Below are 13033 nucleotides of genomic sequence, written 5' to 3'. Positions count from 1 at the left end.
AAGAGAGACCCAACCTAGAGAACTGAATTTTCTGACATTGAGAACTGTTAACCGGTGGAACAACTTGCCACCAGAGATTGTGAATGCTCCAACACTGGACGTTTTAAAGAAGATGTTGGATAACCATTTGTCTGAAGAGGTGTAGGGTTTCCTGCCTAAGCAGGGGGTTGGACTAGAAGACCTCCAAGGTTCCTTCCAACTCCGTTATCCTATTCTATTCTTTATTGTTACATTATATTCTTTCTTTATTATTCTATTCTATTCTTTATTATTCTGTTCTGTTCTATTCTATTTCTTTAAAAAAAGAGACTGGACCAACCGTTTGTCCAGAATGGGATAAAGTCACCTGCTTGGGGCAGGGCGAGGTGGACTAGAAGACCTCCAAGGGTCCCTTCCAACTCTGTTATGCTGACTCCCTGTGTTTGCTCAAGGGGCAAATGTCCAGAAACTAGTGTTGAGGCTTTTATCTTCTGCTCCGGGAGAGTTGAGGCCAGGTTTTATTTGGAGACCAGCAGAGAAGCAACTTAGAACTAAGGAGGGATTTCCCTGACAATTAAAACAATTCATCAGTGGAACTCTTTGCCACCAGGAGTTGAGGGTGCTCCAACACTGGAGGTTGTTGTTTTTTTAAAGAAGAGCCTGGGCAGCCATTTGTCTGCAAGGGTATGGGGTCTCCTGCTTGAGCAGGGGGTTAGACTAGAGGACCTCCAAGGTCCCTTCCAGCTCTGTTCAGGTGGTTGTTAGTCTAGCCTGTAATCCAGGAAGCCTGCCGGTGTGGCTATTTGGCAGAGTTCAGGGATCTCACTCAGACCTCCAGGCCTGACCTGTGGCACAGGAGGGGGGGGTCCCCTCTGGAATGGCCCACTCTGGAAATTGGCTTTGCAAAGGGGAAGGGAAGTTTTGGCTTGGATGAAGGAAAGAGCAGAAGCCTCTTCCTCAAATTCCTATTTCAGTCTTGAAAAAGCCTCTCTGGTGCTTTTCCAGTACTTCCTGGGTCTGGCAAGGACCCAAGGTTGCCAGGAGGATCTCCCTCTCTTAATATTATTATTTCCTTTCATGTGCACAAAAATAATTCTCCTGGTATCCTTGGTTATGCCAGGACGTTGACAGGTTCTTTCCTAAAAAGAATCGTGGGTTAATACTTCACCTGTGCTAAGGAACGCTCCCTTTTATTGTGTGACTTAGCGATTTTGAGGGTTTTAATTCTGAGAGAGGGGGGGAGGGAGAGGAAGAGAAAAGTGGGGAGAGAGAAAAAAGAGGGGAAGAGAGGAAGAAAAAAGAGAGGAAAGAAAGGGAGAGAGAAAGGGAGAGGAAAAGAGAGAAAAAGAGGGAAAAACAGAGGGAGAGACAGAGGTAAAGGAGGAGAGAGAGAAAAAAAGAGAGGGAGAGAGGAAAAAGAGGTAGAGAGAAAGAGATAAAGACATGAAAAGAGAAAGAAAGGGAGAAAGGAAGAGAGAGAGGAAGAGAAAAAGAAAGAGGTAGAGAGAAAGAGAGAGATAAAGGAGGACAGAAAGGGAGAGAGAGGAAAGAGAAAAAGAAAAGGGGGGAGAGGAACAGACCGATAAAGGAGGAGAGAAAGAGAGAGAAGGTGTGTATGAGAGAGAGAGAAAGAACTATTGAAGTAATGACTGATATTCCAAGGGTTCAGCTGCCGAGTTGCCCCCAAACCGCCTTTCAGACTTTGGGTCTTGCCTTCTGGGTGGTGGCCGCCCACCAGCGGGTCCAGACCGAACCCCGTTTGTTCCAAAAAAAAAGCCTGAAATGGGCAACTGAAGAGATTCCCATTTTTCCCTCTCTCCCCCCTCCCCCCCCCCCCAGAGCCAAGCATGCAGACCTCCGAGGAGGGCTCCAATTCGGCCACCCCTGTGGCGCTGCGCACCTCGGCCTCGGCCCAACCCGGCCCAGCTTCCCAGCAGGTAAGACCTCTCCTCTTTGGCTGGAAGAGACCCACCTGTCCACCTGTCCTACTCCCAAGGCCTGTCTCCCCTGGTTATCTCCAGCCTTCCGCGTCTCTTCAGAGTTGCCAAGTTTGAGAAAAGACGAGCATCGGGCATCCCGAATGCATCCCACAAATGGCTGGGTCATTCACGCCACAGTTGAATGATGGCCGAGCCCCGATGGCCCCTCCTGATAAAATGGATTTACCAACCGCCCACCGAGTTGGGTTTAGAAACCGTGATCTGTTTCATCCATAACAGATGCAGATTAACAGTCGGAAGGGACCTTGTTGGTCATCTAGTCCGACCCCCTCCTCCGCCCAAGCAGAAGGGCGTTTCCCTTTTTGATGCCACTGGGATGGGTGGCTGAAATGCTGCTGGGCAAGGGATGAATGTGTCAGCCCCCCCCACCCTCCCCAACTGACCCCTCCCACCCTTTCCTTTCCCTCTCTTCTTTTTCCCAGAGAGTTTTGGTCCAAGCCACGAGTTCCGCCCCCAAAGGTGTGCCAATGCCGGAGCTGACGCTGCCCAGAGCCCAGCAGGTAAAGTCTTGGGATGGGACATGGAGGGAGAGGGTAGAAGTCATCCTGCTACCCACCCACCCATCCCCCTTCCTCTGGGACCAGGGGCTCAGCTTCAGGAGCTACTAACAGGGCAGCCTTTGCAGCCTGCAAAGGTTTCTCCAAATTCGGAGGAAAACAACAACAACAACTTGGATGCAGGCAAGTCCTCGACTTACGACCACACTAAAAAAAAAACCCTCACCTCGCCAACGTTAACTGAATTGTGCGGCCATTAAGTGAACCTTCCCTTCCCACATCGACTTTGCCTGTCAGAAGGTCGGCAAAGGGGAACACGCAAACCCGGGACACTGCGACCGTCATAAATGTGAACCAGTTGCCAAGCGTCCTGAATTTTGATCCCGTGGCCACGGTCGTTAAGTGTGAAACTTAATGGGATAGGTCACACTTCTTTGTCCCCAATGCGTTTATCGTTTCAAAGGGTCACTCGGTGAATAGTTTCGTAAGTCGAGGATTACCCGTGTTAAGGTTTAAACTTGCTACCATTAAAAACGAACGCAAAAGGAGGGGAAAGGAGCCCAGAGTCGGGGGTCAAAACGGATGTTAAACAAAGCAGGGGAGATTATTATAATTAATTGGATTCTTATAACTAATTGGATTCGAAAATCTTATTTCCCAGCCGTCTAGCCCTTAGCCTGTTTGTCACTTTCCGAAATCAATTTCCAGATACTTACAAACGCCCAGCTATCAACCTCGACCCAGTTCAGATGGTAGTCCTCGAGTTACGATGGTCATGACGCCTGCACGTAACACGGTCTCAAGTCCTAAGGGTTGTTTGCTCACACAACCGGTCTAATTTTATGCCGTGTGTGTGTGTGTGTGTGTGTGTGTGTGTGTGAGAGAGAGTCAAGTTTCTATTATTATTCCCCATGTTTTAACTAAGATTTTGAATCCCAATTAATTATAAGAATACTTTCCCCTGCTTTATTTAAAAATCAATTTCCCCCCTCTCCTTCAGAGCTCTTTTTTTCCTCTTTTTATATTTTTTCCTAGTTAGCATTAGTTTTTTTTTTAAAATCTTAGTATCTTTAAACCTTAATAACGGGTAGTACTCGACTTGCGACCGTTTTGTTTAGTGATCGTTCAAAATGACAAAACACACTGAAAAAAGTGACTTGCCACCAGTTTTTCACACTTGCGGCCGCTGCAGGTCACGTGATCGAAATGCAGCTGCTTGCCAACCGACTCCTATTTATGACGGTCGCAGAGTCCAGGCGTCGCCCCATCCCCCTCTGCGACTTTCCGGTGAGCAAAGCTCGATTCAATTCACAAACCCCCAGGACTACCTGGAGAGTTTCAGGGATTCGCTTAACCACCGTGGCAAGAAAGGTCGTAAAACGGGGGGAAAGCTCACTTAACAACTGCCTCCACTTAGCAAAGGAGAGTTCTGGCGTCCCTTGTGGTCGTAAGTCGAGGATTACCCCTATGTGGCCTGGTTTCTAATGCCACCTTGTGGCCGGAAAAGAGTGCTGTGGTTTTTTTTTTCTATACACAACTTGCAGATGCACTCTCTCTCTGTCTCTCACACACACAAACACAAAGACAAACACACTCCCTTTCCAACAAGCAAAGGTTTGTGTTTGCTTTATGTCAAAAAGCCAAGAAGAAAAATTCCGTCTTGACGACGAGTTTTTACAAAGCATTTCTTTTTTAAAAAAAAAACCTCTTCCAGTACAGGTAGTCCTCAATTTACGACCAGAATCGGCATTGTTAAGTGAGATGTTTGTTCAGTGAGTTTTGCCCTGACTTTTCAACTATTTTTCTCGCCGTGTTCGTTCAGCGAATCGCCGCAGTTCTCAAATTAGTCAGCCGGTCATTAAGTGAATCTGGCTTTCCCCCCTTTTGACTTTGCGGATCCGAAGGTCGCAAAAGGGGGAATCACACGACCACTTCCTCCTGAGATCCTGCAACCGTTATAAATATGAGCCAACTCCCTGGCCCTGTGCCTGAAAATTTCATCACGTGAGCGCGGGGATGGAGTGACGGTCATAAGTGTGGAAAAAGCAGACATAAGGTGCAGTTTTGAGAGCCCAGGTTTGGAGTCTGTAAGAACACAAAGTCCCTTTGTTTCCGTCCTGTTGTAACTTTGTATGGTCTCTAAGTGAACCATTTTAAGTCGAGGACTGCCTGTGTTTACACACACACACACACACACACACACATCCTAACTTGACTGCAAGATCCTGCTTTCCAAATTTGAACATTTAACTAACTTTATGAAAATTAATTAACTTTGGAATAGAATAGAATGGAATGGAATAGAATAGCAGAGTTGGAAGGGACCTTGGAGGTCTTCTAGTCCAACCCCCTGCCCAGGCAGGAAACTATGAACATTTAATTAGCTTTATGAACATTTAACTAACTTTGTCCCAAAGTTAGGGGACAAAAGGAATTGGCCAAGCCAAGTGGGGACGGATGGAGCCCCTTCTTCAGGCGAGAATCTTCGAAGACCCAGGGTCACCCAAGGCCCCTTCAGACGGGTCCCGGCCATTCCTGCAGAGGGGGGGGGGCACCCAGAAGGGAGGCTTCTCCCCCACCCACTATTGCCCTCCCTTTTAAAAATTCCAAGATTTGAAGGGCTTTGCTGCTACTCAAGCATCTGTCGAAGTCCAGCATTATTTTAAGATATGATAAGAATCTGAGGGAGGGAGGGAGGGAGGGAGGGAGGAAGAACAGAAGGAGAAAAGGAAGGAAGGGGAGGGAGGGAGGGAGAAGGGAAGGAAAGAGGGAGGGAAGGAAGGAAGGAAGGAGGGAGAGTAAGAAAGGAAGGAGATAGGGAGGGGGAGAGAGGAAGGAAGGAGATAGGAAGCTAAAGGAAGGAGAGAGAGGAGAAAGGAGGAAAGAATGAGAGAGAAGGGAAGGAGGAAAGAGGAGGAAGAACATAACGAAAGAGGGAAGAAAGGGAGTGAGGAAAAGAGGAAGAAGAGAAGGGAAGGAGAAAAGAGGCAGAGAAGGAAGAGAGAAGGAAAGAGGGAGGGTGGGAGAAGGGAGGGAGGAAGAATAGAAGGAAAGAGGGAAGAAAAGAGGAAGAACAGAAAGAAAGAGGGAGGGTGGGAGAAGGAAGGGAGAAATAACAGACGAGGGGAGGAAGGGAAGGAGGAAAGAGGGAGAGAGGGAAGAAATGAAGAAGAGAAGGAAAGAGAGGGTGGGAGGAGGGAGGGAGAAAGAAAGAAGGAAAAGGAAGGAAGGAGGGGCTGGGGGGGTTCAGAGGGATGGACCCGGCCAGCTTCCTCTCTGCCCCCTCCGCTTCCAGACCGCTTCCTCCCTCCCTTCTCCCATGGAGCAGAGGGGGCTGTTTCCCTGGTGGGAAGAGAGTCCAGGCGGAGGGGGCTCTTTGCCGGACCTCTCTACAGGAAAAGGTCAAAAAAGTCAAGATGGCCACCAGGACGTTTCACCTTGCAGAGCTTCGGCCTCCGCCCTCTTGCTTTCCTTTTGACCTCACCCCATGGACACCCAGCCCCCCCCCTCCAGCCCCCCCCTCCAGCCCCCCCCTCCAGCCCCCCAAAGGCCCTGAAAGGGATGAGGGTCTTCTCCTTTGCAAACGGAGAACCTCTCCCCCCCCCCACCAATCGCCCTCGGTCCCTGTTGGGTTTCTGGGGGTTTCTCTTGGGTGTTTTGTGAGGGTTGGGCTCTGGATGAAAAACCCAAGATGCTTCCTCAGAGCACCCGAGGGGGCTTTTAGCTCTCCTTCCCACCCCCACCTGCCCCCCACCCCCCTTGAAAAAGTCTCCTCTCTCCTCCAGGTGCAAACGGTGCAGCACATGTACCCAGCGGAAGTCCAGTATATCGAGGGAGGAGAGGCCGTCTACGCCAACGGGACTCTGTAGGTTCCTTCTCTCCCTCTTTCTCCCTCTCCCTTCCTCTCTCATTGCCTGTCTCAATCTCAGTCTCTCTCTCCTTTCTCTCTCATTCTCTCTCTCCTTCTCCCTTCCTCTCTTTCATTCTCTCTGTCTATCTCCCTCTGTCTCTCTCTTCCTTCCTCTCTCTCTCTCCCTCTCTCTCATTCTTTTTGTCTCTCTGACTCTCTCCCTCTCCCTTCCCCTCTCATTCCCTATTTCTCAGTCTCTCTCTTTCATTCTCTCCCTCTCTTCCTTCATTCTCACCGTCTCTCTGTCTCTCTTCCCCCACTCTTGGGATTTCAGCAGCCTTGATTCAAGTGTCCATCAGTTCCACAGGCTAAGGGAGCCCCTCTCCTCCCTCCCCTTCTCTCCTTTCCTTCTCAACAGGCGCGCCACCTATACTTACAACACCGAGGCCCAGATTTACACTCCAGGCAGCGCCACGGCCTACTTTGAGCCGCAAGGGGGCAGCGCTCAGGTGAGCCCGGGGGCTTCCTCCCCCACCGCCATCCCCTCCCACGGCATGGTGGGCCTGGCCCTGGACAGTGCGGGCACCAGCCAGATCGTCACCAGCTCCGGGACCTATCTCATCCACGGCGGGATGGAGAACGCCCGGCACACTTTGTCGCACACCTCCCGCTCCTCTCCGGCCACGGTGAGTCAAGGGGCCAAGGGGGCTGAGTCCCAACTGGGGCACTGGTGGGAGGTTCAGGGTGGGGGGGGGAGCTCACCTTCCCAATGGCACATTCCAACTGGGGGGGGCGCCCTTCATTCAAACTGGTTTACAGCGCTTCCTCCGGAAGAGGGCTGAGCAACTTTTTAACGACCTGCAGACTTCAATTCCCAGAATTCTGGGAGTTGAAATCCACAGACATCCCCCCCCCCGTTTTCCCCAAAATAAGACCCAACTGGAAAATAAACCCCCTAGCATGATTTTTCAGAATGCTTGTAATATATGCCGTACCCCCCAAAATAAGCCCCAGTAAGCTCATCCGCCAGATGGGTGCAATTACTACCGTACTTACCCCAAAATACCGCACCCTTTGGAGCAACAAAATAATATAAGACATAATATAAGTCAGGGGTGTCCAAACTTGGCAACTTTAAGACTTGTGGACTTCAACTCCCAGAATTTCCCAGCCAGCTCTGCTGGCTGGGGAATTCTGGGAGTTGAAGTCCACAAGTCTTAAAGTTGCCAAGTTTGGACACCCCTGATATAAGGTCTTACTTTCAGGGAAACACGGTACGAAGCAGCCATAGTCGCCCCATCCCTGCTCCAGAGAGGATTGAACCCTGGGGGTCCTTTGTGCTCTCTGAGCTTGTAGTTCCCTTGCAGACGTTTCATGACCCAGCTAGGTAACATCATCAGTGCTTTGGAAAGGATGAAGCATCCACAAGAAAACCACCGAGCTCAAGAGAGACATGCCAGATCTGTCGGCTAAACCAGAGTCACGACAGAGCCTCCTTCTGTCGCGTCACCGAGAGAACCACAAAAATGTAGATGCCGAATGAAATCCTACGAGTCGAGCTTGACTGGTGGGAAATGTCAACTTTTTGGAAGTCACTGAGGGCTAGAAACGTGGCAGATGTCCACCCTTCCCCTGCCCCGCGTTCCCCTGCCCTTTGCACTCACTGCTGTGGCTTCTTCCGCATGCCGTCCTACGCGGTCCCCTTCGTGTCTCTGCCGCACTAACCCTCTCCTGCCTTCTGAAGTTTTGCTTCGGCCCGTTTGGGGCGGGGGGGGAAGACCCGGAGGGCATGGCATTGGTGGAAGCTCAGCCGACGCCCCGTGTCTGATTTGCCTTTTTCTTCCTTCTCCCCCCCTTTCTCTTTTTCGCCGGCTTCCTTCGGGTAGCTCGAAATGGCCATTGAGAATCTCCAAAAAAACGAAGGCATTACGTCGCACAAAAGCACCCTGCTGAACAGCCATGTAAGTTTTGATTGCCCTCCCCCTCCCTCCTTCCCTCCCTCCCCTGCCTTGGTCCTCAGAGAGAAGAAGCTTCATCCAGGGTTGGGGGTGGTTGCAGACAGCTGGTCATTTGCATCCTTTCAGAGGGTCAGAGGCCACCTGGAGGGTTTCTCTGTGTCTTCAGGGTCACCTGAGTGGGGTAAATGGGGGTGGAGCCTTCTTGGAATTGCTGAAAGGACTGAGTTGTAAACTGGAGACAGGTGATGTCTACCCCAAGGACAAAACACCCAGACACAAACTGAGCAACATGGGATATGCAGTACAATGAGCCCTGTGCAGATATGTACATTGGGGGAACAAAACAGCCACTTCACAAGCACATGGCGCAACATAGGCCACTCTGCATTCAAAAGACAAAGTCTGAAAGTTTTGAACACAGCAAAGTCCACATTTTGGACAGAGAGGGCCACTGGTTTGAAAGAGGGGTCAAAAGAGGCCATCTATGTCCAAATTGAACAGCCCTCTCTCAACACAGGGGGAGGGATACGACATCATCTATCTCCAGTCTACAACACCGTCTTTTCAGCAGTTCTAAGAAGGCTCCACCCCCATTTGCGCCACTGCAGCAGGTTGTAAAATTTCAGGCCTCACAAGGCTGCTGTAGTAATCTGAGATCCGACTCTGTCCGAAGGTATGCATGGAATTCTCTCCCCACTTTCCTCCAATGTCAACTTGATAACAGGCATGGAAATGCTTTACAAGTTGACAGTCGGCTCCCCTCACTTTCCGAAGGCAACCTGTGTGGGGAGAAAAACAATTTGAGTACAGGGATGTTTTGGAAACATTCCGTCTGCCTTGGAATTCCCAGGCCGGCGATCTTGATTCGTTGGGTCCATCTCAATCTTCCAGTCGCATCCCAGCCTCCCCTCCCCTCCCCAACCTTCCTTCCATTCTAATGCCTTCCCTCCCCCCCTCCCATTACAAATGCAGCGTAGCGAGTCACCCGTGACCACCTGTCCTGCCTCTGTTAGTCTTGGCACCGAGCTGGAGAGGAGCCTCCAAGCCCTCTTGGCTACTAACACACCCATCCTTCCCTATTGGGGAGCCCCTCCCTTCCGGCCTTCTCTCTTTCTCACCTAGGGACCCCTGCCTCTTTCTCTGCCTTGCGCTTGGCTTCCCCTTCCCTTCCCCTCTGAGGCTCGGCTCCTCGGGCCTGGCCTCGGACTGCTTGGTGGGATGCATGGGGCAGGGGGGACTTCAGATGCTCCATGGCAGGGGTCCACCACCTCCCGGGTTGCGGTCCACTACCGGGACATTGTGTCGTTTCAAAATGGGACACAAAAGCAATGGGTCACAGCGTGTACATGAAGCTCAACTCGTGAGAGCGGTGGGCCCTTGCACTCGTGCATGGAACACTTGTGGGAGCGGAGGGTAGATGCATGTACACCTGCCACTTGCATGTACCCCCATCCGTGGCGGGCCAGGTGGAAAGGTTGGGGCCTGCTGCTCCGTGAAGTGGTTTTCAGAGTGGGAATCTTGCCGCCCCTCACAATCTAGATCCTCCTTTTATTGACCTCGGAAGGATGGAAGATTCACGTTGAGCTGGTCAGGATTGAACCGCTGGCTGTGGAATGTAGAGTTTGCCTGCAATATGGGCGGCATCCTGTCCAATATGCCACCACGGCTCCTAGTGGACATTCCCAGCCATTGTCTTGCTGCAGGGCCCTCCAGGCGGGGGTACAGCTGCCAAGGAGGGGGGGCAGAGGGTGAAAAGAGGAGCTTCCAGTCAGGGGGTCCCAGACGGTCCCCCCACCCCCCCACCCCCCCACAACTCTCCAGGAGACTGAGCAGCCTTTTCCATGTTCTGGAGTTGTCCAAACTTGTTCAGGTTCTCCTTGGGATGCTCCAACCTCTGATCCTTCTCTTCTCTTCCTCTTCTCTTCTCTTTCTCTCTCATCTCTCCTTTCTCCTCTTTCTCTCTCTTCTCTTCTGTTCCTCTTTCTCTTTTCTTTCTCTCTCGTCTCTCCTTTCTCCTCTTCTCTCGTTTCTCTTCTTTCTCTTTTTCTTCTCTTTCTCTCTCTTCTCTTCTGTTTTTCTTTCTCTTCTTTCTCTCTTCTCTTTCTCTTTTTCTCCTCTTTTCTCTTTTCGTCTCTTTTTTCTCTTTTCTTTCTCTCTTCTCTTCTCTCTTTTCTCTTCTCCTCTCTTTTTTCTCTTCTCTTTCTCTCTTCTCTTCTCTCCTTTCTCTTACCTTTCTCATCTCTTCTCTCTTCCCTTTTTTTGCTTTCTTTCCCTCTCCTCTCTTTTCTGTTTTTCTCTCCTTTCCCTTCCTCTCTCTTACTCTTCTATTTTTGCCTCTTTTCTCTTCTCTTTTCTCATCTCATCTCTTTCCCCCCATCTCCCCTTCCTCCAAGCAGCTGCAGTGGCTGCTGGACAACTACGAAACGGCGGAAGGGGTCAGCCTGCCCCGCAGCTCCCTCTACAACCACTACTTGCGCCACTGCCAGGAGCACAAGCTGGATCCGGTCAACGCAGCCTCTTTCGGGAAGCTGATCCGCTCGGTCTTCATGGGCCTGAGGACGCGTCGGCTGGGCACCAGGTCTGCCGGGGGTCCAGGACTATCCGCCACGGGGCAAAAGCAACCCTAATAATCGCAGAAGCAGTGGAATAGGCTCACCAGAGAACGGACAGAATCAAACGGGAATGACAAGGATTCAAATATTTTCCTCCTTTCTTTCAAATCATTGAATTGTTAAGTGGCCCTCTGGCGAATTGTCCCACCGCAAGGTGGCCGTGGTGAGGTGGTCACGGCAAGGGGGCCACGGCGAGTCGTCCCGTTCCAGTCTGTCAAGGGGTGGGGGGCTGTGGAGGGACCTTGGATATCGGGGGGGGGGGCGTTTCTTGGGGGAAGCTGTTGGCTGTTCGGCAGCTGCCATCTTGCCCTTTTTCCCACACCCCTCCCCCCGGATATCCAGCAGCTCCGAGCCCAGAAAGGCTCCCTGGGTGCAGGAGGGCCAGATGGGTTGGGGGGGGGGGGGGGCTTCAGGGTCTTTTCGGCTGCTGTGCCAGCCTATATTTTTTCCCAGCCTTTTTCTACGGCATCCGGGCTGCTTTCCGAGAAGGGTTTCCCGGCCTTTGCTGCAGGGCATTGTGGGAAAAGGGAGGGTGGGGGAGGGTCTCCTAAAAACCCTGGTGGGCATCACCGTGTCGCTCTAACGGTGACGCCAGAACCGGGCATGGCGTCGTAGCGCCCCCTCAAGGACGAAGAGGATAATGAGTCAAATCCGTCCCAACGAAAGGAACCTCCAAGATCTATTTCGAGCCGACACCAGGTAGTCCTCGACTTACGACTGCAGTTGAGGCCAAAGCCTCCCTCGCTAAGCAAGACCCTCGTTTAGTGAGCCGCACCCCCTTTGCTTTGCAACCTTTGCGGCCACAGTTCTTAAGCGAATCGTTCCACGTTGTTAAGTGAACCGTGTGGTCATTAAGCGAATCCGGCTCCATCTCTCTATTGACTTTCCTTTTTCGGAAGCCGCGGCCGGGGAGATCGCCAACAGGGATCAGGTGATTCCCGGGATGCTGCCAACGCTTCCTTTAAACTCCCTTTTTTTAAAAAAAATATAGCTTTTATTTAATAATAATAATAACAAATATGAGCCGGTTGATCACATGACCATTTTGGGGGGCGGGGGTGCTGCTGCCACGGTCATAAGAGCGAAAAATCAGCCGTCAAAGTCACTTTTTTCAGTGGTAACTTTGAACAGTCACTAAACGGATGGTCGTAAGTCGAGGACCACCTGCCAAAGGGTGAGAAACTGCAGAGGGCCTTGACAGTCAGGGGATTTCATGGGGGGATTTGCAGAGCCCTCCCCCAAGCCCATTCTCCGGGTGGCGGATTCCCCCCTCCCTCCCTTGCACAATCTTGGAAATAACCCCCCGCCCGTTATCCTCCGCAGGGGGAACTCCAAGTACCATTACTACGGGATCCGTCTCAAGCCGGAGTCACCCCTGAACCGCTTGCAGGAAGATGCCCAGTACATGGCCATGAGGCAGCAGCCGGCCCACCAGAAGCAGAGGTAGGAGCCCCCCACCCCCACCCCCCAGCCCTTAGCGGCACGTTGCAGCCTCATGTTGCTAGTCCTCATGGAACTGCCTGGAATGACAGAAGGCCTTTCAAATCGGGAGAGAAGGGGACACACACACACACACACACACACACACACACACGTGTGCACACAGGGATCAGCCTATGTTCCGAAGCACCCGAGGGCAGAACAAGAAGTAGCAGATGGAAGTTTATCAAAGAGAAATCCAACCTAGAACTAGGGAGAAATTTCCTGACCGTGAGAACGATAAACCAGTGGAACCGCTTGCCACCAGAGGTTCGAAAGGTACCGAAATGCAGGTTCTTGCCCTGGCGGGGTTTCTCAGTCTCAGCTACTTTAACGTGGGTGGGCTTCCAACTCCCAGAATCCCCCTTTCGGTCTTGTGGTTTCCATGTTAGCTTTTCCAATGGTGGGTACACGCTGTTTATCTCTCTGTGCCAGTTGATGGCTGGTTTGTCTGAGTCTCACACAATTCTCTAGCGTATTTTGGTCTCTCCTAGGAACTACTGAGAAGAAACCAATACTCCTAGCGTACCTACACTGACAGGGCAACCCACCTGTATCTAAACCAGGCCTCGGCAACCTTAAACACTCAAAGAGTCACAAAGGTCCTAACCGGAAGCCCCCCATTCAGTTCTGGAGTCCGGTTCCCCCACCATAGAGT

The 13033-nt window shown here is 51.4% G+C and overlaps 1 protein-coding gene across 6 annotated transcripts in view; it reads left to right on the top strand.

The window, feature by feature from the left end:
• RFX2 (regulatory factor X2) overlaps positions 1-13033 on the top strand; it is a 49883-nt gene that overhangs the window by 24588 nt on the left and 12262 nt on the right. For 5 of the 6 annotated variants that reach the window (XM_081936281.1, XM_081936284.1, XM_081936280.1 and 2 more), the window contains exons 2-8: positions 1819-1916; positions 2402-2479; positions 6262-6341; positions 6745-7012; positions 8213-8287; positions 10681-10862; positions 12220-12339. In XM_081936281.1, coding sequence (XP_081792407.1) covers positions 1827-1916; positions 2402-2479; positions 6262-6341; positions 6745-7012; positions 8213-8287; positions 10681-10862; positions 12220-12339 — 893 coding nt within the window. In that variant the 5' untranslated portion in view covers positions 1819-1826. The remainder of the gene's footprint in view (positions 1-1818; positions 1917-2401; positions 2480-6261; positions 6342-6744; positions 7013-8212; positions 8288-10680; positions 10863-12219; positions 12340-13033) is intronic. The other variant, XM_081936285.1, reaches the window with a different exon arrangement.

This window comes from Natrix helvetica (genome assembly GCF_964273705.1).
Source record: "Natrix helvetica genome assembly, chromosome: 1".
In the NCBI taxonomy this organism is placed as follows: Eukaryota; Metazoa; Chordata; class Lepidosauria; order Squamata; family Natricidae; genus Natrix; species Natrix helvetica.
Note: the sequence above shows the minus strand (reverse complement) of the source record. Positions and strands in the feature narration are given on the sequence as shown.